The 24,901-nt window shown below is 36.6% G+C and overlaps 1 protein-coding gene across 15 annotated transcripts in view; it reads right to left on the bottom strand.

Moving 5' to 3' along the window:
- LOC133850473 (neural-cadherin) overlaps nt 1-24,901 on the bottom strand; it is a 202,105-nt gene that overhangs the window by 125,618 nt on the left and 51,586 nt on the right. For all 15 annotated transcript variants that reach the window (XM_062286578.1, XM_062286577.1, XM_062286591.1 and 12 more), the window contains one exon: nt 2,266-4,076. In XM_062286578.1, coding sequence (XP_062142562.1) covers nt 2,266-3,868 — 1,603 coding nt within the window. In that variant the 5' untranslated portion in view covers nt 3,869-4,076. The remainder of the gene's footprint in view (nt 1-2,265; nt 4,077-24,901) is intronic.

Here is a 24,901-nt window from a genome sequence, read left to right as displayed (position 1 = left end):
AAAGTTTAATGAAAATCGGCACTGAAAAGCGAATGAGAATGAAAATCTGCATTGTCAGAGAGAAAGAGAGAGAGAGAGAGAGACAGAAAGAATGCGACAATCTGCAGTTGGATGAATGAATTTATGGAAATTGTTAATTGACTGACAGTTGAACAGCGCGTTGCGACTCCAGGCTAACCCCAAGCAAACAAGCAAGCAGGCAGGCAACCCACAATCCCACTCAAGCATTGTTCCAGTCTGTGTAACAATTAGCGAATGCAACGCGGAAAACGCAAGGAAAATGGCGAAAATCCAGGCCGTAGTTGAGCTCAACTCAACTCAACTCAACTCAACTTGAAGTCATTTGTGCAACGAATCGAAAGAGACACAAGAGAAAGAGTTGAACAATTCATGAGGTTGCAAACCATTTTGTATCTACTCAGTTTTAGTTCAGACTCATTTTGGTCACTTTTGCCAAAACAGGTAAGAACTGAGCTGGGACAATTGATTGGCCGACAGGACTTGCAAGGACTGCTCAGTTGTAAGTGCTGGGCATGTTTGTGCTCATGTTGCTTCAATGCTTCAATATTTGCTTATTGAGCCACGCTTGAAATAACTAACAAAACACAATGACCGAAATGTCTAAAGAGTGAATGTGTGTGTGTGTGTGTGTGTTGACCAGGCAACCAGCCAACCAAAAACATGCTCTCAACTCGCCTTCATCTTTTGCTTTGATTGTGCTTTGTACTTGATAGCGTAATTACTTGTCATGACAACCAAATATTTGAATACCCATTTTTCCACAAAGCCTGTTAGGACAACTCGCATTTAATTGCCTAAAAACTTACCAAATAATTTGCAACCTTCCACATGCATTTGCCACAATAATTCTGAAATCAATATGAATCCAATTTTTTGATCTGTTCTCTCTCTATTATAAACAGCATGTGGACAATGGCTCCATTGGTCTATAAATAGTATGCCAGCGCATTGTTAAGTCAAATACCAGAGACACAGACAATGATAATTATCAAATGATTGAAGCCACAAATTAGAGAGACAATTATACAAAACGATTGAGAACGAAAAGTCGTTGTATAAAGTATTCTCAGCTATATATAGAGTTGAAATGGATAGTTCTGCTGCAACTAATTTATTGCACAATAAATTGAAGAATATGTCGCAGTTATAAATAGTTAAAGGAGACAACTTTAAATTACTCGGAGTATTTGGGGAGTGCTTTAGATGAGATCAGCTTAGTTGACTCAAAATAAATTTAAATGCACAGTTCAAAAAGGAAATTCCTTTCAAATTATCCAACAATTTAACAAATTACTCTGACCATTAGGGAGAGGTTGAAGTCATTTTTTATGGTATCAATAAATAAAGCACGAACATTATTATTAAATGAATTATCCAATAAATTAACAAATTATTTTGACTTTCAGGGAGAGAATGAAGAATTTTTTATAGTTTCACAAAATAAGACAAGAAATTTAATTTTAAATTAGGATCTTTGAATGCAGTGAACAGAAATTCGACACAGAACAAAATGTTTTGAAGCATTAAATATATTAAATATAAAGTTATCTCTAGCCAGAAAAATGTATAAATACCCTCAGAAAAATGCTTCTATGTAAGATAAACTAATTCAATAAAATTGTATTTAAATTGAATTTCCTATCAAGTCAGAAAGGTAAGATTACAATCCTTAAAAAAATGCACTCTTATTTAAAACAAACTCTTTAAATTAAAGTAAACTTTTATATCAAGTTATACCTTATCACAAAAATATATTTATATTCCTCACAAAAAATACTCTCTTAGTTAAGTGAAATTAATTACAAATATATTAAGTCTACAAAGAAAAAAAACCTTTCAAGATATATTCGATCATAAAAAGATATTTATAATCCACAGAAGAAAGCATATTTTTGTTAAAAGAAATCATTTAAAATATATTAAGTCTGCAGGAAATAAATACTCTTATTTAAACAATAATTCCTATCAAGTTTTTTTTCAGCCCCATTGAATTTACTTTCACTTAAGCAAACCAATTTAAAACTATGTCAACTTATTCATGCATAATTAAATACACATGTTAAAAATGACGAGAAAAGCTGAGATTATCTTTAGTATTAAGACATTTCAAACACAGCTGCCTCAAAAAGGATTTGTTGCCATAGAGAGTTGACACTTTTGTTTTTGGTTTTTGCTTTTCCCGCACAAATTTGTTGAATTAGTATTAATTACAAAATAAAATGCTTTTGCTACTGGACTACTCACCGTTGTGTCCCATGTTCGTGATGATGACCCAAAAATCGATAGTCTTATCGGGACCGAGCTCCTCATAGTCCCACTTCTTTTTCACACGGACCGCGCCATTTGTTTCGACCGTCACCCAGGGATTATCGTCGCGTATCTTGAACGTCTCCTTGTCCGTCTCCTTCTCCAGCTGGAACACCGATTTGCCCTCGGTATCGCCATCGGCCTCGGTGAACTCAATCCGCTTCGTTGGTCGGACGGCGCGGGTCACGCGACGCTTCTCTCGATGATGCGAATGCGCATTGACCGCATCGTGCTCCAGATGCTGCATGATAAACGACACCGGCTCGGGGGCCAGAAATTCGAGTAGAACCTTCGCTGGCTGAGCACTGAGCAGGCTGGGGTATCGCAGATCGTGGGCAATCACCTCGAGGAGCAGCTCATTCGATGTGGGTTCGCCGGCTAGCATTAGTTCACCTGTCTGTGGCACAATGATGACCACATTGCTGGGCGACTTCAAGCGATACGCGATCTTATCACCATCCGCATCGGTGGCCTCCACTTTGCCGAGTATCGCGAATCGTTGCCATGTGATGCTATTGTTGCTCTCCATGCTCGATGCCTTCTGACCGGCAATGGCAAATTTGTAATCCTGTGACTTGAAAATGGGACGATTGTCATTCTCATCGAGCACTGTGATTTGTATTTTCGACACAGTTTTGTCCACACCATCCACATCGGATGCCTCCACCGAGAGATCATAGTGAGCACGCTCCTCGCGATCAAGCGGACGATTTGTAACGAGCCAAACTCCCGACTCATCATCGCCCTCAATCACCAAAGATTTGGCATTCAACTGCACATTCTGATTGGCACGTCGCTCCTGCAACGCAAAAGCATCGTCCACATTGCCATCGATGATGGTGTAGCGCACCTTTTTCGGTTCCGCGAGCTCCTCATCGAGTATCGAACCGCTGAAAGCCTGCATGAGGGGAACACCGCGTACTCGAGTGCCGGCTGGATGATTTTCACGCACCTCGCCGCTGGCATCGAGCAGCGAGCCGGAGAAACGCAACATGTCCTTGCGATGCATCACAAAGAGCTGCAGGCTGTGCGTATTCGTGGCATTCGGTGTTTGCTCCACGACAACAAGTTGAACAGGTCGATTGACCAGCGGCGAAATGTCCGCCGTGGTCATCACAACGCCATCGTCGAGCACTGTGAAATATTTGGAGTAATCACTGTCCAGCATGTGATACGCAGCTGCTGTTGTCTCAGCGCCATGATGATGTTGCTGTGCTGTGCCATTCTGTGTGGCATGCAACGGACGTGTCTTGAACTTTTTAATGCTAAAACCGGGATACGTATCGTGTGGCAACACCAGAGACATTTCACTGTGTGCTCCTCCTCCTTCAATCGAATGCGATTGTTGTTGTTGCTGTTGTTGTTGCTGTTCTAATTCACCTGGACTGCCGGCCAACATTCTGGCCGCATTCTCAGCACTGAGTCCGGCATAACTGTTTGGCGCTGTTGCAAGCAGACTGTTGCTGAGTTGCAGCAGCAACAGTAGCATCAACATTCTGCAACGCGCTGTGGGCGCCAACGGGCAACGTCGTGCCACCATTTTTGGGCTGTGGCACGCGTTTGTTGCCGCTGCCAAGGAAGTTTGCTGCCTCCTTGTTGTAATTATGAAATGTAAATGGAACTTTGTATCTTCTCTCTATTATTTGTTGTTGTTTCAATTGTGTACTATACACGTTATACTTGAATAATACATGAGCGTTGTGTTCGTTATTCAATTCATTATTATTATTATTATTGATGACGGCAGGCTGTAAAGAGAAAGACAAGAGACAAGTCAATATATTGTCTGTAGTAATAATATTATTCAAGAGAAGTTTAATTTAATAATTATGCAACTAGAGCACAAAAGTTTTGATTAGAAACAGCAGCAGGAACAATCAAATTGTGTTTCTATTATTTAAATCAAATTTGCAGCCACAACATTTGTTTGCTTTTGCTTTTGCTTTTGTTTGCTTGAACTCTGGCTTCTCACAAATGCTCTAGAGACAGTCTGAGTGCGAGACAAAGAGAGAGAGACAGAGAGAGAAAAACGAAGCATTGTTAGATCCATCAAAAGGAAATTGTCAACTTTTCAGATTTTTAATTGGTTGTCAGTGCACAAAGTGCATGCGACAAACACAAAATGTTGCACAAAGCAAAAACTTTTTAATGACATTAGCAGCAAATTTTCAAATATTCAAGATATTTAGCACACGACCAACGAGTGAAACGAAGTGAGGGAGAGAGAGCAAGAGAGAGAGAGAGAGAGACAGAAAGAGACAGAGACAGAATTACTGCTGTCAAGGATTCTGCGCCACATTTGAAATTTTACTGTGGCCCTTTGATGTTGCCTCGACTTGTGGCTTTTGCAATTTAAGCGTACTATTTTTCATCTGGTTTTTTTCGTTTTTGCTGACTGTGTTTCGTCAGTAACATAAATTTCGTTATAATTTCCACCCCAATGCAACATGTACTACAAAAATGTGTGCCACACATGGCCGCCCTTGAAAATTTTCACTCCGGACATTATTTTAATTACCCAATGTACTACTTATGTGCCCCGGGTTACAACGGAGTACAGACCTGACTCGACTCGACTGGCCTGGCACGCACCCTGTCATTTTGAGACCCTAACAAAGGTTCTGTCCGAGGGCAGGACGTGACAGGGAATTAACAACAGCTGCGCAGGCGCCGCCTCAGACGCCAGAAATTCCCAAACCGAATATTATTATTATTATTTTTGATATTGGCCGTTTCACGTTTCCAATTTTGTGACTTGCTCGATGTAGTGTTGACAATAGTTGTTATTTGCTTTTTACGCGTAATTATCGTGAGGATTTCAGCTTCAACAAATGCACTTTGCAGCCATAGAGAGAGAGAGAGAGAGAGAGAGAGGGAAGATAGAAGGAGAGTGCGACAGCTGAATGAACATGCTTGTCATTAATCTAACGATCCTCTAACAAGCCAATGTTAATTATCGACTGCAACATTGACAAATTGTCTGAATGATTGCGCAAGTGTGTTCCTAATGACAGTTGAAAAGAATTGTGCACAAAGCGAGAAAAGTTTCGAAAACTAGAAGAACTTTTCAGTCTGAAATAAAAGTTATTATAAGTAGATTTCAATTTTATAAAGTTAAAACTTGAAAAGACAGTTCAAAAGTATTATACACAAAAGAGGAGTACCAAAAAGGGAGAAAATAAATAAATGAATAAAAATCTATCACTTCGAATCTTTTCAAAATTAAATCGAAATTATTGTAAGAATATTTCAATTTTGAAAATAAATGTGCACAATGAGGAGAAAGAGAGAAACAGTTTTCAGAACTTGAATTAAAAATCTTGCATTTGAGAATATTTCAATCTAAAAAATATTAAAACTTCAATTCATGTTTTGAAATTCGAAATCATCTCAAATCAAAGATTCTTATTCTATTTCTCTAACAAAAAACTTATGTCATGAATGTTCAGTCTAAATTATGGTGCCGAATAAATTTGGTATCGGATTGATTGAAAGTTATTAAAACTATTATATTTCTGTATAAAGAAATAGAAAGTAGAACATAAAACAACGTTTTAACTTCAAAATTAAAGCTTCAATTCATGTTTTGAAATTCGAAATCTCTAAAATCAAAGATTTTTATTCTATTTTTCTTACAAAAAACTTATTTCAAGAATGTTCAGTCTAAATTATTCTTAAATTATGGTGCCGAATAAGTTTGCTATCGGATTGATTAAAAATTATTAAAACTTTCATATTTCTGTATAAGGAAATATAAATCTATGAAAAGGAAATACAAAGTAGAACATAGAACAACTTCAAGTCAAAGTCAAACACAAATGCTTGGCGAAATTAATGCAGCCAAAGTGCCAGAAACATTTGTGTGTTAACGAGTGCAAATTAAATTCTACTTTGCAGCTTTCTGCTCAGCCGCACAACACAAACTGACAGCAAAACCATTCGGCAAAGTCCTGTCGTCTCACTTGACCTTACTCATCAATAAGCTTCGTTCTGCTTCAAGTTTAATAAAACTTTGAGATGACAAACCCCAAACCCCCTAAGCATTAATTAATGACTTTGCCACAAGAGACCTAAAAATATCGTGAAAGAAAAAAATGTGAAAGGGGAGGAACAACTTTCAATCTGTTTTTAATTATGGTTTGGGCAAAATTTTATCAACATTCATAACTCTGCCTTTTTTATGCATAGTTCATGCTGTAAATATTGGAATATTAATAAAGGAAAAACATGAAAATGATTGCTCATAAATTTTTGAAATTGATATTCGTATGTGGTCATCCGAATGTGGTCAAAGAAAATGCCAATTCAAAATGTGTTTTATGTGCATTTTAGCCAAATAATGTGAATGAGCATGAATCAAAAAGTAGACAAAACAATTTCGTTTGCTTCTCTGTCTGTCTATTGGTGCGGGTGAAGAGCTAGTAAATACTCGTAAAATGCCATGAATTTTAATTGCATGCCATTGGCCAACGAAAATCAATAAAAAACGAAAATATGAATCGAAATATTGTCTATCTATTGACTACGAAAATAAAGAAAAAAAAACGCGTCAATTAAAGCTTTATTAGGAAATGGCTGAATACCCTATAAGTGAGTTAAATGAATATATTTAATTAAGGAAAGTATGTGAATACCTTCAGCCAATCAATATTCCAAATTCAAATCGTTGAATAATAAATTTCATTGATTAATTTCCTTTCTATTACTGTCCCATAAAAGTTTGTCATACTTTCATTTAGAGCGTATTTTTGTAGTCGTTTACTTTGACAACGTTTTATCTATTTGTTCGATTTGGTTTTTGGTTTTGTTTTTTTTGTGGTGGCATTGAGCACATGCAGTTAATAACCGAAATATTTAAGCACTTTTTGGATCAAGCTTTTCAAATATTTATGACAATCACAAAAGAGCTGCCAGGCACGCGTTAATTTAATACCGCGCAGCCCCTTTTGTGAATACACAAAAATAAATAAAAATAAAAAAAGCTAAAATACACAAACGAAATAAACAAAATTGAGGCCTGTTTTTTTTTTTTTTTTCGTTGTGCTACCGAAACTTGTTAAAATGTTGCCTACATTTAAAATTCTAATAAACAATGTTGGGCCAACGCCTTGAGCTTTTGTCCAAAATTATTGATGAAGAAGCGGGACGGGGGGAAAACAAAAAACAACAAAAAGAAGCGACTCTGCAACGAAATCCAACACAATCCAAGTGCACAGCAGGTGGTCTCGGGCGTCGATTTTTAATCGATTTTAAATTGCTCCGAGATATGTCGAGATATGGCGAGGAGTGGCTGCAAAACTGTGCCTCAAGATCCCTTGTGGGCGTGCCAAAAAATATCACGAAATTTACCTTAATTATGGCTCAGGAAAATCAACAAAACTTTAGCAAAGTTTAAGCTCTTTACGAGTATATTCAAATATTTTTGAAATATCATTTCGTTTGGCCATCAATCAAAGTCATGAATAAAAATATATATTTATTTTGAAATATGCAAATAATTTAGTCAGAACTTTTTAATTCAAATGCCTAAGAGAGCATTTTAAATTCGTTGCGGCAAATAATATTTGTCTCATTTTTTGTTGCTGTTGTCTGCCTTCTGCTTGGTATTACGCATCAATCATTTGAATGGATGCATAAATACATATTAAAGCATATAAATTCCGTAAAGACTACGCAAAGTAATTTATTCATTTATGCCAAAATGTAGCGCATATACGAGAACGCTCGGCATTTTCCAACTCTTCGAACTTCAACTCTTTTTAAAGTTGCTCTTTAAGTTGATTTCGTATTCGCTTTATCATTTTTAGATTTAATTAAGTGCCACTAAACAATTTGTGTATTGCGTATTGATTTGAACATGAAAAAAATCCGCTTTTGTTTTGATTAATAGAAAAACGCTGCGAATTTTTAATGAATTTTTAACACGCTGCAAAATGCCAGCCAATCAAATTAATAAAAACAAAGAAATAATTTAGTTTTGCGGTAAACTCGAAACTCAAAACTCGACTCGGAGACAGACTGAAATTACAACATAACCAACAAAAAAAGGGTCCCATACAAAATGTTAAATGATTTATATACAACAAGATGTTTCTCTCTCTCTCTCTCTCTCTTTCGCTCGTTTTTCCAGCTTGTTATAGCCAACCAATAGGTTTATTAGCGGCAAAGCAAAGCAAAGCACAGCTAGTTATGCAAATGTCAGCACTTGATAATTTGTTTTGTGGTAGCTGGACCAGTAGACAACTGATTAGTAGATCGCAGATAGATAACAGACATGCAGAGATAGAAAGAGAGAGAGAGAGGGAGAGGGAAGAGTCTGTACCGTTTTACGACTAGACATTTTCATAGCTAATTGCAATTAAGATGCGATCCGCTGATAAGAGGTGAGAAACAAATATATGTTGACAAAAGAAAATGTCGTTAAAAAGTCGCAGACCCTCGAAGGCGTCGAAAGTGAATGGCAAACAACGCGCGCTCTCTTGAGTGGGCGTTTACAGTGAAACATCAACGAACAGCTCATAAATAATATAAGGAATGCTATAAAGTCGGCAATTTGATGGATTTCCCTCAACTGCAGACTGTCAGCTAGCCAAATAGCTACTGGAAATTGTGTATGGTGGAAATTCAAAGCAAACACAAATCAAATTTTGATGAATATTAAATTTACACCGAATAATGTGAGAGGACTGCATTAAATATTGAATAACAATTTGAATAAATAATTACCAATCGAGTTCTCTTTATAGAGCTATAAATTATACTCAGTTTATGTATTTCAATGAGGTATAAAAGACCAACTTCTATTAATTTTAATAAAAATTAATATTCTTCATCAATTTATGATTAAAAGAAATTTCTATTGTCCCTAAATACTACTTTATAATTAACAACTTTGTATACAAATAAATCAAATAATATCTTTAATTTTTTTTATAATACTGATATATATACCGAATATACAATAAATAAGAAATATTTCCATATTTTGTTGGTATATTTCTCCGATAATTAAAACATCTGTTAAACATTAGGAAAAAGTTATTTTTTTTTTTTTAATTTTAAAATTTTATAATTTTTATATTATTCCTCAATATCCCCTATTCGAAAAGACACCCTTTTGCTGAATATATATTCAATTAAGTAATATCTGTGACACTTTCCGGTGAATTCCTTTTCCTAAAACACCCCATATTAAAGTATGCAACGGCAAAAAATGTTTATTAAATTATACGAATTTCTTGTTTTATTTGGTATAGTTTAGTATTCTGGGGAACTGCGGGCAACCCCTACAAAAATGATTATGTAAATTGAAACTAAGCATTTAGCAGGCAATTTAAGGAATACAATAGAAGTGAAGAGCACACAACATTGTGTCTGTTCGCTATTGCATGAAATATTCAAGCACACTTTATCAAAGGCGACGACGCGCTCACGAGGTCCTGTCAAAAGGAAATGCGTTGCTTACTTGTTTTCGTTTTTTCGATTTTCTTTTTTTTTCGACTTGTTTTTTTGGGGTTTGAATGTAGCGCGTGGCAGTCACAATCAGACAACGACACAGCGACAACAACAATGGAAAAAACCCCTACAGGGTAACACGCGCAAATCTCCTCACAAATACAACACACATACACACACACACACACACTAACACACACATTCTTTGCCATACAAGTTAATTATTTATTTAAAAATAATAACAAAAATATATTTGATTAAGATTCCGATTGGAACCGTTCTTTATTGAAATCAAATTAGAGACTAAAGACTAATTCTAAAGCTAGCCCTATATAAAGCTGCGAGTTTCAGCAGCGGCGTTGACAGCGCTGCTTTGGTTGGTGAATTGGGTGCAATGCTTCTTATTCTTGGAATTGCTTGCACCGGCATGTGGCGGATGTATTGGGCAACTTGGCTTGGGTCTTCTTGGAATGTTTGCAGGTGCACTCGGCGCGTGCAGGAAGTTGGTCAGACGCTGAGTCTGCATTTTGGACTTGTGGGATTTGTTGTTTGGGTTTCGAAATGTTTTGTCTGTTAACTCTTCCCCCTCTAATTCGTGCTTGTCCTCAAGCAATTTTTATTTCTCAAAAGTATGGGATGTTGTTGAATTGAGGCAGTGGATTTTTCTGTAAATCTTCTTGCTTGCGGAGTGGTGGCTTCAATGTTTCTGATGGAGCTGGTGTTGGTCCAAGTTGAAGGGTAATGGTGTTCTTCTTCCGACTGCAAGCGTGAAGTCCTAACGCTGTTATCAGGATGACACCGAAGAGCGTTAACATTGTAATGCTGTTGACCATGGAATGCGTCTGTATGTATTGCAGCTTGTTGGTGTTATTGAGATGAAGCGCCTCCAGTGCTTCTAGGGATAAAATCCTTAAACGTTCAGTTTCTTCGGCTGTTATTTGTGAGATTGGCACTTTTGGTTGCATAATGACTGGCTCCATATTGTTGAATAGCCGCTCTTTGATTTGCATGGAATCGTTGATTAGGTGAATTAGAAATGACCCTTCCAGATGATTTCCGGTTCCATTCCAGACCAAATTGCCGTTGAAGTTGTTGAGGAGAATTAGACCATTGTCGATTTCCTCTATCTCCGGGATGTGATCCGCGTTGCTGAAACTGCACAGTGCTCTCTCTCCCTTAACTAGTTTCGGAATACAATGTGTTTGGCTTACATCAATAACATTCTTTTTGTCGCAAACTTTTATGTTTAAGTAGGTTTTACAATTTTTTGGTATGCCATATACTATATCATTATACAAAAATAGTTGACTTATTTCTAAGTGTACAATTGCGTTATTTTTTACTATTGGTTTTAATAAAATATTTTGATATTCAATTTCTTCTAGGTTAGGAATTTTGACAATATACAAAAGTGTAGTTTTATTATGAAGCATTGATATATCGGAAAATTCCATTATCTCTTCGATTGACAATGGTGGCATATTGCCTTTTCTAAATATTTCTCCAATTTCTGTTAGTTCATTTTCATTTAGTAAAAGAGTATTTGCTATATTTAATTTGGCCCACTGAGTGGCATATTTGATATTTACTATTTCATCTTTTAATAATCGGATTTCATTATGAAGGCTAATGGCTACCTCGTTACTAAGAAAACTACTTTTTTGTATTGAATTAGTTAGGGAGTTCGATAAGGACGTAAGTTTGTTAATTCTTTGCTCCAGTTGTGTATTAACTATAACCTGTTGATTATTATTACTGATGAGATTATTGATATTTTCCTTTAACATGACGAGATCGTCATGATCTGGGTTACCTGCTATGTACTTCCAACCTGTACCTAACCAATTTAGTGACCTAGATTTTCGTTTATTTGGGGAATCTGTTATTGTTTTGAGTGCGTTAGTGGTAGCGATTAACTCATGATGTATTGTTGAATATAGCGGACTACGCTTTAGGCCCTCTTCAGTGTGACTGTTAAGTAGGTCTAGTGCTTCCTGGATTTGATTAAGGTCTATTACATGTACTAATTTTGTTGAGGATGTCTGTAACTTTCCCAGTCCCTATGAATGGTCACTGTCTGAACGTTCGTGTAGTTTGTAATGTCCATTGTAGCTTCCGTTATTGTCCATAGTAATACCCTGCGAATATTATGATTTGATGTTACTTTTATGTACGATTCTTCCAGATTCTGTTAAAATGTTTGTATTTTTATCTTCTTTAACTAATTCTTTCTTAAATCTTGGGGAAAGTTTTGAACCTAAACGAGTGTTTACTTTTACATATATTTCTTGTCCTGGCTCATAAGTTATTATTTCGTTTCTGCTTTTGTTGTGGAATTGTAAATTTTTATTTTGTGCGATCTTAAGTTTGTCAATATTGTCTTGTCTGGCCTGTTCGTACTGGTCTGGGTTTGTCGTGACTCTCCTTCCAAAGAATACCTCTAATGGTCGCTTTTGGTTGTGGAGTGGAAAGAGTAGTTATATTCGTATATAGCTCTATCCAGGAGCTCTTCGAAAGTTCTATGGTGGTTTTCTTTCTGTAAGCATCTCATTACTTCGGAAAGTGTCGAATGGAACCTTTCTACTTGTCCATTAACTGTACTCTTATATGGTGGCGCAGTGTAAATTGTAATATTTAACTGATCCTCAAGCATGAATTTTATGGACCTTGAGTTGAGAGATTTCTCATTATCTATTACAACGAACTTAGGAACTCCATAATAGAAAATAATGTCCCTAAGTGGTGTTCGAATGTCTTCTATTGCTTTTGAATTGATTATGCGTGCCTGTGCTAGTTTTGAGAATTTATCTATTGCTGTAAGAACTAAATGGCCTTTGGTTGAGTAAATGTCGATGTGAATGATGTGACCGGGATATTCTGGTATTGGAGTTTTTTATTTCTGGATTAGGGGATGTCGGTCATATTTAGATTCCTTACAAATTTTGCATTGCCTTACTATGTTGCTTATTTTTGTTTCATTTTAGGAAGTAGAATTTTTCTGCTAATTGAATTTTATTTTCTTCGGCACTGCGGTGTGCTCTATTGTGGATTTTGAGGATTTCCTCCTCTTGTCTAGATTCGTTGGTGAGGTCTACAGTCATGGATTGAGAGAATCGGGTTTTGACGTTTTGAAATATTTAGGATATAATAGTTGTATTTTCCCCATTATATCCTCAGTTGTTTGGATGCCATTTATAACCGAAGGGTTGAGGTATTTTTTAAGTGTTTCTACTAATTCTTTATCGTTAAATTCCTTTTTGTATATTTCGTGTCGATGGAACGTGGGGAATGGTATAGAGAATATGTAGTCGGATTTATCTGATTTGTTAAGAAATATTTGGTTCTTGAAAACATTAATGGGGACTTCCATACTGGGTATTAGTTCGTGACTTGAGCTTTCTGCACTATGCTGAGTTGAGGCTATGGAATTGATTTGATCAGTTGATATTCTCGAGAGTGCGTCAGCTACGACGTTCTCCTTTCCTGGTTTGTAGAATATTTCGTAGTCATATTCTTCTAAGTAGGATTTCCATCTTTTAATTCTAGCATTTCCGTTCCAACTGCTCAAGGAATGTGTAAGGGGTTGATGGTCGGTGAATATTTTGACTTTTGCTTTCCCATATAAATAATTTTTGAGAGCTTTAAGTGACCAGATGATGGCCAGCATTTCTTTTCGTTAGCTGCATAGTTTTCTTCTGCTTTTGCTAGTGTTCTCGATAGGAATGAAATTGGTTGGTTGTCTTGCGATAGGACTGCTCCTATTGCGTAATTAGACGCGTCCGTTGTCAAGTGAAATTCTTTAGTAAAATCTGGATAGCGAAGAATTATTTCCTTTGAAATAAGACAACTTCGTAGTTTTTGAAAAGCCTTCAATGCTTCGGAGTCAAGAGTAATTGGTTTTTTTGATGACCTGTTTTTGGACACGTGTCCATCTTCCCCTCTTAAAAGAGACGTAAGGGGTTTTGCTAACTTAGCATAACTTTGTATGAATCTTCGGTAGTAGCCGGAGAGTCCAAGAAAAGATCTCAGCTCTTTTAGTGTTTTAGGGCAGGGATAGTTGGCTATCGCTGCGACTTTATTTGGATTTGTTTCGATGCCTTTATCGGAAATTACAAAACCTAGAAATTCGACTTTATTCTTCATGAACTCGCATTTATCTAACTGACATTTCATGTTGGCATCTTGTAAAGTTCGAAAAATTAACTCCAAGTTCTTGTAATGGGATTCATCATCTTTACTAAATATGATGATATCGTCTATGTAAATGAAACATATCTTACCGATATGTTCATGAAGTATGTCATCCAAAGCTCGCTGAAATATAGCGGGCGCGTTTTTGAGACCAAATGGGAGTCGTGTAAACTCATACTTTCCGTTATTGACGGAGAATGCGGTCTTTTCTATATCGGAAGGTTTCAAAGGGATTTGATGAAAACCACTTTTAAGGTCTAAAACCGAAAATACTCTATTATTGCCTAGCTGTGCAAGTACTTCACCTATCTCAGGAATAGGGTATTTGTCTGCAATGGTTACTCTGTTTATTTTGCGATAGTCTATTACGACGCGATATTTCTTTTTCCTGAAGCGTCAGCTTTTTTGGGTACGATCCATACGGGAGAATTGTATGGGGACCGAGACGGTCGAATTATTCCATCTTCTAAAAGTTCTTTTATCTGTTTATTCACTTCATCTTTCAGTGACATTGGATACTGATAGAACTTGGAATATACAGGGGTGTCGGTTGATGTTCTTATTGTTGCTTGTACCTTGGTTGTGTAGGTCAGTTTTTGATTTGGATTGGCGAAGAGGTTTGGAAATTTTTTTAAGAGTTGGTTTAGATTTGTTTTCTGTGTTTCTGACAGGTGGCTTGTTCTTGGTACTATTGTATTTACTGCTTCGAAGATTTGTTCTTTTAAAGGGATTTTTATCTTGTTTCTGATTACCATTAGGTTTTTACTTGGATTTATTTCTGCTCTTAATTCCTTTAAGGTGTCGTTTCCTAAAATAGCATCAAAAGTTTCTAGATCTTTTAATAAGAAAAATTTCACCTCAACATCTGTTATATTGAACAAGTTGGCATTTTTGTGGTGTGTTACCAGTGTATTACCTCCTATCGAGACGGCGTGAAAAGGGTTTTTATTTGGAGTGGGGTTTTCTACAAATTTCGGCTTGATGTAATTTCTATTGGATCCAGTGTCAATGAGAATTCTAATTATTTGGCCGTTCCTCAATCTACAAGTAAAGTATGGGAGAGAGGAACTCTTTACTCTAAAAATTTAGTGCAGAGTAGTCATAAAATTCGCAAGTGTCATCTTCATAGTTGTTGTCATATTGGTCTACTTGCTCTACGTATTCTTCTATTGTTTGTTCTACGTCTGCGTGAGTCTCGTATTCAGCGACTGCTTGTTCATAGTTAGTTGTGGTATCGTAAGTTTCTGTCGAAGGTTCTGTTATTTCGTCGTTGTTTGTCTGTATGTTAAAGTTTCTCTGTCGTTTCTGTCCGTCTGGTATAGGACCGGGGGGTCTTTTCCCAGCTTCGAATCGTGGTCTGTTCATGTAGTTGACAAATTTCGTTTGAACGCTGGAATCCACATCCATTGGTTCTGGACGCGGTAGCGGTTTCGGGGCCATTGGCCTAGGTGGGGCAACCTGTTGAGAGGTTGTGGCAACAGTGTATTGCCGTGGGTTGGCAATTGGTTGATACCCAGAATTTGGGAAATATTGTCTTGGTAGTGGAGTTGGTGGTAGTTGTCCGTAGTGTAAGTATTGTCGTGGCTGTTGTTGTCTGAAAGGGATTGGTGGTGGTTGTCTGTTTGAGAAGATGACATTCCGTGGGGCTGGTATGGGTTTACCATTACTGTTTCTAAAATGTGTCGGATGTCCTTTAAAAGTGGCATGTTTCGACCTAAAGGTTTGATTTTCCATTTTAAGCAGAGATGTAGTGCGGTAGGTAAGTCTGCTGGTTCTTTCATGCCTAATAACCGAGGCAAGTCACCTTGTAGCCCTCGAATGAAAGTGTCTAGCGCTTTGTCTCTGTATAATTTTGTCAACATTGCTTCCCCGTTTCTGTCAATATCCATGCTACTCGTTTTATTTAAAATTAGAGACAAGTGTCTGTATACGTCTTTGTGGAAATCTTCCACTGATTGATTCGGACCTTGTACTAATGTAGTCATTTCATATTCTAGGGTTGCTATGTCTCGTTTATCTGCATAATGTAGTGAAAGACATCTGCACATGGCATCCCAGTTAAGCGGTACCTTATATGCTTCTAAAGCTTGGTCTGCACTTTTCGTTATCTTGTCTCGGATGGTGTGCAAGATATTATGATATTTGGGCGTACCTTGGTATGAGTTATATGCTTGTAAAACACGCTCTACACTTTTTTCCATGAGCTAAATTCTTCTGGGTTTCCACTAAACTCACGCAAACCTTTTGCTATGTCGGGTACTCTGTCAAGATCTGTCAAATTTCTTTGATGTTCTGGCGCAATAACATGATCTGGGAGACTTAGAAAATCTTCTACAGGATTGGTATGTTGTCTTATTAATATTGGCAATTGTTCGGCTAATATTTCGCTTATAGCGGCTGTTAGAGCGGCTCTGTTATCTTCGTTCATTGTGGGTCTGTTTTGTTGATGTTCTAAATGCCTATTGTTTTGTCTCTCAATTGAACGTTGTCTTTGTGCTTCGTTCACTTGTTCTATTTCTTCTGGATTTAGTATGGGGGGTCGAATTAAGTTATGACGATTGGCCATAAGCGATAAGATGAAATTTAAAAGCTATTTTTTTTTTTTTTTTTTTTTTGTTTTATATTAAAGTTTATAACCAGTGGATGGTTTTTCCTTCTACTTTGGAGGGTCCTTGGGAATCGCAAAGTTGGAATAAGTTATATCACCGTTGTGATCTTTTGTTTGATTTATCGCTTTACGCTTATTTATGTTATTTACTCTTTTACTATGGACTCTTTTGAGTCTTGTTTACTTTGCAATAATTTGTTTCTTTTCTTATATATTTTTTCAAAATTTTGCTTTTCGCTTTTAGTTTTATTTATTTGCTTGCGATTTGCTATATTCTATATGGACTCCTTGGAGTCTTGTGTATTTTACACTTTGCTTTATGTTTTTATTTCCGTTTTTGTTTTCTTTTCTTTGTAAAATTTCTTATATCTAACTTACATTAGCAATGATGTGGCCACCTTTCCTGATGGGACGGGGTTGTTCCTTTTGCAGCTGCTACTGGGGCTCCGTGATCCATACCTTCTGGAGAGTATTCTGAGAACGGATCTTGCAGAATATGTGGTCCACCGATGCAGTTCTCACAATCTCACCTGTTACACTAGCTAATTTAATGGCTTGGTACAGGTTTGTGTTGGCTAACTTAATTGCCGAGATTGCTTGAACTGTTCCTTCAACTGACTAATTTAATAGTCGAGAAGGTTTTGCAAATTTAATTGCTTTGGTCGCACTTGGTCGAATTAACGTCCTTTTGGCTTAGTTGCACTTCGTCAAATTAATGTCCGATTGGCTGATTGTTATTTCCCAGTGATTAATTATCACGAGCCTCTATTGGGATAATAACTTGAATTGCGCACTTAGAAACTGTTTTGTTCTGTCGATGCACTATTCGTTTTCACGCACTTAGATACGGTTTTGCTCTATCGTAACGCGATTTGACCGAAAATGTTCTTTGGCGCACTTAGATACGGTTTTGCACTATCGATACGCGAACTTTCCGGTCCCTGCTCGGGCGCCAGTTAATTATTTATTTAAAAATAATAACAAAAATATATTTGATTAAGATTCCGATTGGAACCGTTCTTTATTGAAATCAAATTAGAGACTAAAGACTAATTCTAAAGCTAGCCCTATATAAAGCTGCGAGTTTCAGCAGCGGCGTTGACAGCGCTGCTTTGGTTGGTGAATTGGGTGCAATGCTTCTTATTCTTGGAATTGCTTGCACCGGCATGTGGCGGATGTATTGGGCAACTTGGCTTGGGTCTTCTTGGAATGTTTGCAGGTGCACTCGGCGCGTGCAGGAAGTTGGTCAGACGCTGAGTCTGCATTTTGGACTTGTGGGATTTGTTGTTTGGGTTTCGAAATGTTTTGTCTGTTAACTTACACATTCAGGTAGTCGACCACAACTGGCATTTCCGAATAAAATAGAAGCCAAGCCAAAGGGGCACAGGCAGCGAGCATTTTAGGGTTTGTTTTTGTAACGGCGCCTATATCTGATGCTGATGTTGATTCCGATTCCGATTCTGGTTCTGTCGCTGAGGGTTCGTCTAATACTTCCGGCAGTGGCCAAGAGGCCTAGCGAAGTGCTTCATCAAATATGAATTGGGAAAAAAAGAGGGAAATGCTACTTGGCAAATGGGAAACAGGAACAATTTCAGCCAACAATTTCAAGTTGCCCCCATTGTGGTTTTGCATTTTGGGAAAATGTCAAGCGATGTCCCCATTTTTGTTGACACTGAGAAATTGAGCAGACAATGATTAATTGAGCTGTTGTTTGGCTATTTAAATTCGTAACAGATCCCTACATGCTTTATTCATCCTATATAATTTTTAATCTCTACGAATTTCCGAGAAAACTCATTAATGCAGCACTTATTTATTGGCCCGAAAGGACTGTCAACACTTACAAAAGAGATACAGACAGAGTTGCGTCCCCTTAAACAAATACTCGTACGCTTGAAGGCGAGAACAAGAGGCTGTCATCTCACTCGCTTGAAAACTGACTTTTAAATGCAAATATTGGCGGGATTGCACCTCGAGGGCGATTGTCTGCCTGTCCAGCAAAACGTTGAACGCCGCCGTTCCCATAAATAAAGTCATTACGCACATTTTTTTTTCTTTTTGCTGTACCTCGTGCCAACACTCGCCCAATATTTGCATATCATGTGCAGACCCAGATCAAGGCAACACAAAAACCCAAAGAAAGAAAGAATACACAAAGGGTAAGCACAGTAGCCAGACAGACAGACAAACCTTGCGATCCCCAGACATGGCATCAAGTCTTGTCGCGGCACGCACACAGGTAACGCGATACCTTTGGAGTCGAAGACTCGAAAAGACTCGTTTGCCGGTCTCCTTGTTGGAGGCAGCTACAAATTATGTGTTAACATGGGCATTTGGTGACACGCCTACTGTAAGTTGACTGTGGAGAAGGCAAAAGTGGCTGGCCAGACGCATGCAGCTGGCTGAAAGCAGTTGCCGCTAATTGGAAATTCAGCGATAATGATAACTGAGCTCTGTCTGAGTCTGAGTCGGAGTTGGAGTCAGAGTCGGAGAGAGAAGCACCTTAAGAGTGAACAAATCGTTTGTCGACTGGCTTCGATTACCAAAGTGATTCACACCACATCGAAGCTAATAAAGTTGTGTGCTACTCACGAGTCAGACGATAGTTGATGATTACAAATTGGTGGTTACAATGCTAAACATAAATTTAAACATTCAAATGAAGAAGCCAGTATATGTTTAGAAAATTTTCTTTGATCTTATGTTTATAATGTAGTAAAAATAATCAGATAAGCCATGTAACATCTTTCTTATTATAGTCTTTATGATTTCTGCATATTTGATATCGATCGGATAAAAATTGGAGAAGTTATTTAGGAAATGCTTTTGCCTAAGGCAATCGGGCTGGCAATATGGTATATTTTGTACGTTTTGGTATATATTTTGAATGTAGTCCTTTATCAATATACCAAATATAGCCCTCGGTATTTTTTAGTATGTATATGATATGTTAATTTGGTATGTTTTGCTTTTATTAAAAATAAGTAAAGGGTATATCACTGTCGAACACCCTCGACTGTAGCTTTTTTACTTGTTTTATTATTATTTTATATATTTAAGATGTGATATTTCGAATTCTTTATTTCGAAGAAATTTCAATTTGAACCACAAATTTAAGTTTATAAATATTTTGAAAAGAAATTTCGACTAAAACACGTTTGAAATATTGTAATATTAGCAATTATGCCACAAGCAGTCACACTGCCAATTAGCAGATTGATTCATACCACATGAAGTTAAATAAAGTTGTACTTATCACAAGTAAGTTAATGATTAGCAAAACAAAATATATTAGTTGCCAAAACTTAAGAAAATAATATGCCAAAGTGACTTGCATACATTGAATAGTTTTAGTAATTAGAATAAATTGAATCATTTTTATTTGCATCACAAACTTGCCTTTATCAAATTTCTGCACACAAATTTCTTAGTAAAATTTGTGATTTCAAATTCTTTTCAATTCAATTCAATTAGCATTATTTTAAGAAAATTGCCTTTGAAAGTACACAAAATTTTGTTAATAATTTCGCTGTGCATACATTTAAAATAAAGCCAAATAAATCTGCAACAAATTCTTGTGCAATTAGCTGAACAGAAAGCTTACAATCAATCCTTTTAAGTGCACACTTTGTTAATTAACTTGAGTTATCGGCAACTTGCAATCGAAGTTGCCATGTTTAATTACAAATAAATCTTGTATCGCAACAGTGCGGAGAGAAAGCAATATTATTTGATGAAATTGTGGTAGCAAACGAGGCAAGTTTATTTGTAAATATGCATGGCAATTTCCATTATAAGCTCATTAACTAGTTGCCCCAGCCCAGGGCACAACACGGTCGCTTGTGTGTGCTGTAATCACAATTCTGTTGAACAAAACAAACCTTTTGGCTACATGACTCCCTTGAAATAAGTCATTAAATTGAAATGCGAGAGCAGCAGCAAACAGCTTCAACTCCAGAGACTCGACTCTGCGTCTGACTCTGACTTTGAGCTCCACCTTCGTTTAGCTTGTGCCGCCTTTTAAGTGAGTTCCAGGAAAAAATGCTTTTCTGGAAATTAGCTTTTTCTCTTATAGCATAGTAGTTTGTGACGCCTGCAAGGTGTTGACTATACACAAAGGGTAATAACACCTTAATTAAATTTGCAGACAGACACACACACACACACACACACACACACACACACACTGAGGTGTCCCATTTGGGAGCACAGCTGAATTGGCCAATTGTTGATTACATTGTATCGAGGTCTATACAAACGATTAAGTAATTTTGTTGCATTGCGTTTAGCATGCGATGCTTACAATAACAATTTCATTTTGAAAGGTTTCGGAAGAAGCTACACAAATTGCAAAAGAAGAACTAAATGAGTGTAGAAAAACGTATTTTATTTTTACTGCTGTTGAATCAAGCATGAAATGTGCCCAAATAAATACAAAGCGACAAGAAAAGGAAGCAAAGAAAAGAATATAGTACTGAAAGAATATATATATGCTGAAAACGCTGGCAATATGCCCAAAACAATACGAACAACAAAAACAGTTGATGACTGCAACTGTTGCCAAACTGTCTGCGCCGCCCTTTAACGTTGCACGTTGCAAGTTCCCTCCCCTCGCACCCCTCGCTTGTTCACCTTCCTGCCTGGCCGCACTTCCGGCGTGGCGTTGACGTCGGCAAAAAGTGCAATGCACTAAAATTGAATTTAAACAAAAAGAAAATATATACAACAAAAGTAGAACGTAATATCTGCGCTCTCTCTCTTTCTCTCTCTTTGATTCTTTTTCTCTTACGAATCAATACAAAATGCATTCTATAGTTTTGTTCGGAGGGTGACTCACGACACAAGTAAAAAGGCCATTCAACTTGCAACACACTCACACACACACACACACACACACACTCACGTGTGTAACTAGCATCAAGGTTAAATATTTGCATTTCTGTGCCCTGTTTGTGCACATTTAATAGCATTTTGTTTGCTTTCCATTCAGCCGCTTGTTTATTTGAATCTTTCCCTCCCACGCCCCTTACACTTTCATTTGCAACATTGTTGCGCCAAAAACCAACCCAATCCCCCTCACACACTTCTCACTCCTCTCTCTCTCTCTCTTTTCCTGCCCTACTAATTTAATTGAAAATCGCATCCGTCGGCAATTGTGAGGAAAAATTAATTGGTATGCATTGCAGCAAACACAAAACGAACCCAGAAATAAAAACACATGAATGCGACTAAAGAAAAATACACCATTGGGAATTAAAGTGCCTAAATAAATAAAGAAAATAAATACGAGAAAATTGTATACAGTTTAAGCAAAACGTTAGTAATCCCCACACACACACAATTTGAATGCTCTGAAAAACGATGCTGAGCCAATGGCAAAGACTGGAAATGTTTTTTGCTGTGGGGTTAAATTAATTTCACACAAAAAGCATATTCGATAACGTCACTAAAGCATACGAGAAATAAAGTATTAATACCAAAAAAATGTCAATTTACAGAGCATATAAATAAAAAAGCCCAAAAAACTTGTATATTGACTGAAAATATATTTTAAAAACAAATAAGATTATCTCAATAAAATTTGTATTTACGATAAATGTGTTCAAAAAAACTAGTAAGAAAGCTACAATCGAGTCAGCTCGACTGTGATATACTCGCTACCCATTTTAAATGAAAGCAAACCAGTGCAGTATTATTAATAAAATATACCAATTTAATATACCGCAAATATACTAAAGTATACTTATAGTTGTACTTGGTATGTTTATATAGTACTACATTCTAAATATACCATAGCTATATTTGGTATATTGATATAGCACTACATTTAAAATATTCCATAGTGTACTAAAATATACTAGATTGTCAGCCAAAGCAATAAAAATGTATATTGACAGAAAATATATTTTAGAAAGCAAATAAGATTATTTCAATAAAATTTGTATTTACTAAAAAAAAAAAAAGTCATTGCATGACTGTTTAAACACAAAGCTTGAATATGCAAGTTTATAAGAAAAACAAAAAATGTCAATTTGTTTTTATATTGGTTCAATATCCATCTCTATTTTCATATGCGAATTCATTGTTTTCTTAAACACGAATTTAGCAGTCCTATAAAATGTGCCCAATAATTTTGGCCAATTTTTCATTTATCATCATGATTAACTAACAACAATTAATTTAAGCTTCTTTATCATAGAGAATGACACAAGAAAACTACAATAGTTTCTACATTTTAATTTAATATTTTATTTACAAGACACCTTATAGAAAATAATTAGTACTTTTGAAGAACTTTTAACAGTTGAACTTTTATAATTATTTTTGTGTTATTTTATGGATTTGTTTATGAGATTATATTTGAGAACTTTGCCTGATTCATCTCATTGCAATAAAGAATTGTATTCGTTATTTGTATAACATAATATTAATAATTTGTGGATTTATGGTAGTTTCCATTCTCTCTTAAATTACTCATCTTTTGTCTATTTGAACTAATATTTTGCTTCTTTCCTGTATGCAATATCTTTGATAATCTGCTCCCCAACACCTTTTTTTCCCCATATGTGTTGTGAGTTTCTTCATCACCTCCCTTCGATCCTTGGTGCTTTGTTCTTTGGCCCACGTATTTATGCGCAGTCACGCTGTTGCTGTCAGTTCTTTTGCCTCCGTCTTGTACGTTTTCTTATTTTCTATTTATCTGCGGCTGCTCTGAATGAATTTTACATTTTTATAGCGCCACGTATGTCCGTGTCTGTGTCTGTGTTTGTGTCTGTGTCTGTGTCGTACACACTCATAAATATATATATATAATTTTTTCCAGAACAGATTTGTCACAAGTATTGCCGCACTCAGGTTGCTATTTGTCGTCGCCACCCTCTGCTCTCTCTCTCTTTCTCTGTACTCTGTTCCCTCTGCTGTCTGCTGCAGCTTCAGCCACCCTTCTTCCTTTTGCTAGCACAATAAAAAGGATGTGACGCGCGAGCGCACATAAATATCGCATGTGAATTGCGAGTGTGTTTGTGTCCTGCCAAAAGGATGCTACACACACATAGTTATTTGTATGTGTGAACATATAGTATATATGTATGTACATATAACAGGCGGGATATCCTCTAATACAACCGCAGAGCCGGCAAAGAGGGCAATCACCCGGCACCGAGTCTTTCTGCCGTTTGCCGTTTGCCTAACTTTGATTTTTCGCTTGGGGTTGCAATTTTCATCGATTTTCATTTTGTTGCTGCTGCAGTGCGTCAAGTTGCAAGTTCCTTGTACTATCGTTCAGTACTTTCCTTCTTTCTTTCCTTCTTGTTTTTGGCGCAGTTATAATATCTTTTGCTTTTTTTCCGGTCTTTCTCTCTGTGTCTTTGTTTCTTTGTCACTTGCCACTTGCTACTTGCAACTCGAATAAACTTAAGCAAGCCCGCAGCTTCATTTGCCGCAGCTGGTGTCGCCAGCCAGCATGGGCAATTTGTTGCAAGTGCCACTTTGGCGCAAAAAAAAAAAGAAAGGAAAACGAAAAATAAACTAAGAACTGGTGGCAATATGCAGATTAGCTGCTAATATCCCGCTGCCTGCCACTTGTGAGCGTTGCCCGCTGTCTCCACTTCAGCTTGATTGATTGTCAAGTGGACAAACGGCTGGACGCAAGTCTCTGTATTCTCTTTGTTTTCAGGGGAAGACAAATTACAATATGAATATTTTGCGAAATTGATTCCATTTTAAGGCCTAAATAAATCAATGTCAATACAATGTCAGTCTACCAAAATTTCAGCGAAAAAGATCTTAATATTTGCACAGATATCAAGCTGAATTTGCGTAGGAAATAAATGTCAATATTAAACCCCAGAATTGGTGAATATTCAACATTTTGTATACCCAATTAAATCGCAAATAAGAATTTATCTAAAAAGAGTAATTTTTAGTAATCTATATGAATTCGTTTCCACTCCCAAAAATGTGTCCATTCATTATTTAATTAAAATTGCTTAAATAGAAACAAAACTAATCAGCATTAGCTCGATGTAAATTCGTATAAAGTGACAATTAAATAATAATTTCAAGCAAGAATTTGTGTTCATATTTAGAAACGCATAACATCATAAAGTGCACAATAATTATAACATAATCGACCACAAAATGTGTTCCACAATTTTATAGCGCATATATTCAAACTCAGTTTCGCTCATCAACATGAGTTTGATGGGTTTTTTGTTTGAAAAATTTAAAAAAAAATCTTCTTCGCTCGCAGCGAGCATAAATTGCGTGCGGGTCTTGCATTTAATTGCTGTTGCCAGCTAATAAATTTTAATTGTCCTC

This window comes from Drosophila sulfurigaster, chromosome 2L (genome assembly GCF_023558435.1).
Source record: "Drosophila sulfurigaster albostrigata strain 15112-1811.04 chromosome 2L, ASM2355843v2, whole genome shotgun sequence".
NCBI lineage: Eukaryota > Metazoa > Arthropoda > Insecta > Diptera > Drosophilidae > Drosophila > Drosophila sulfurigaster.
This window is presented reverse-complemented; position numbering and strand designations above follow the sequence as displayed.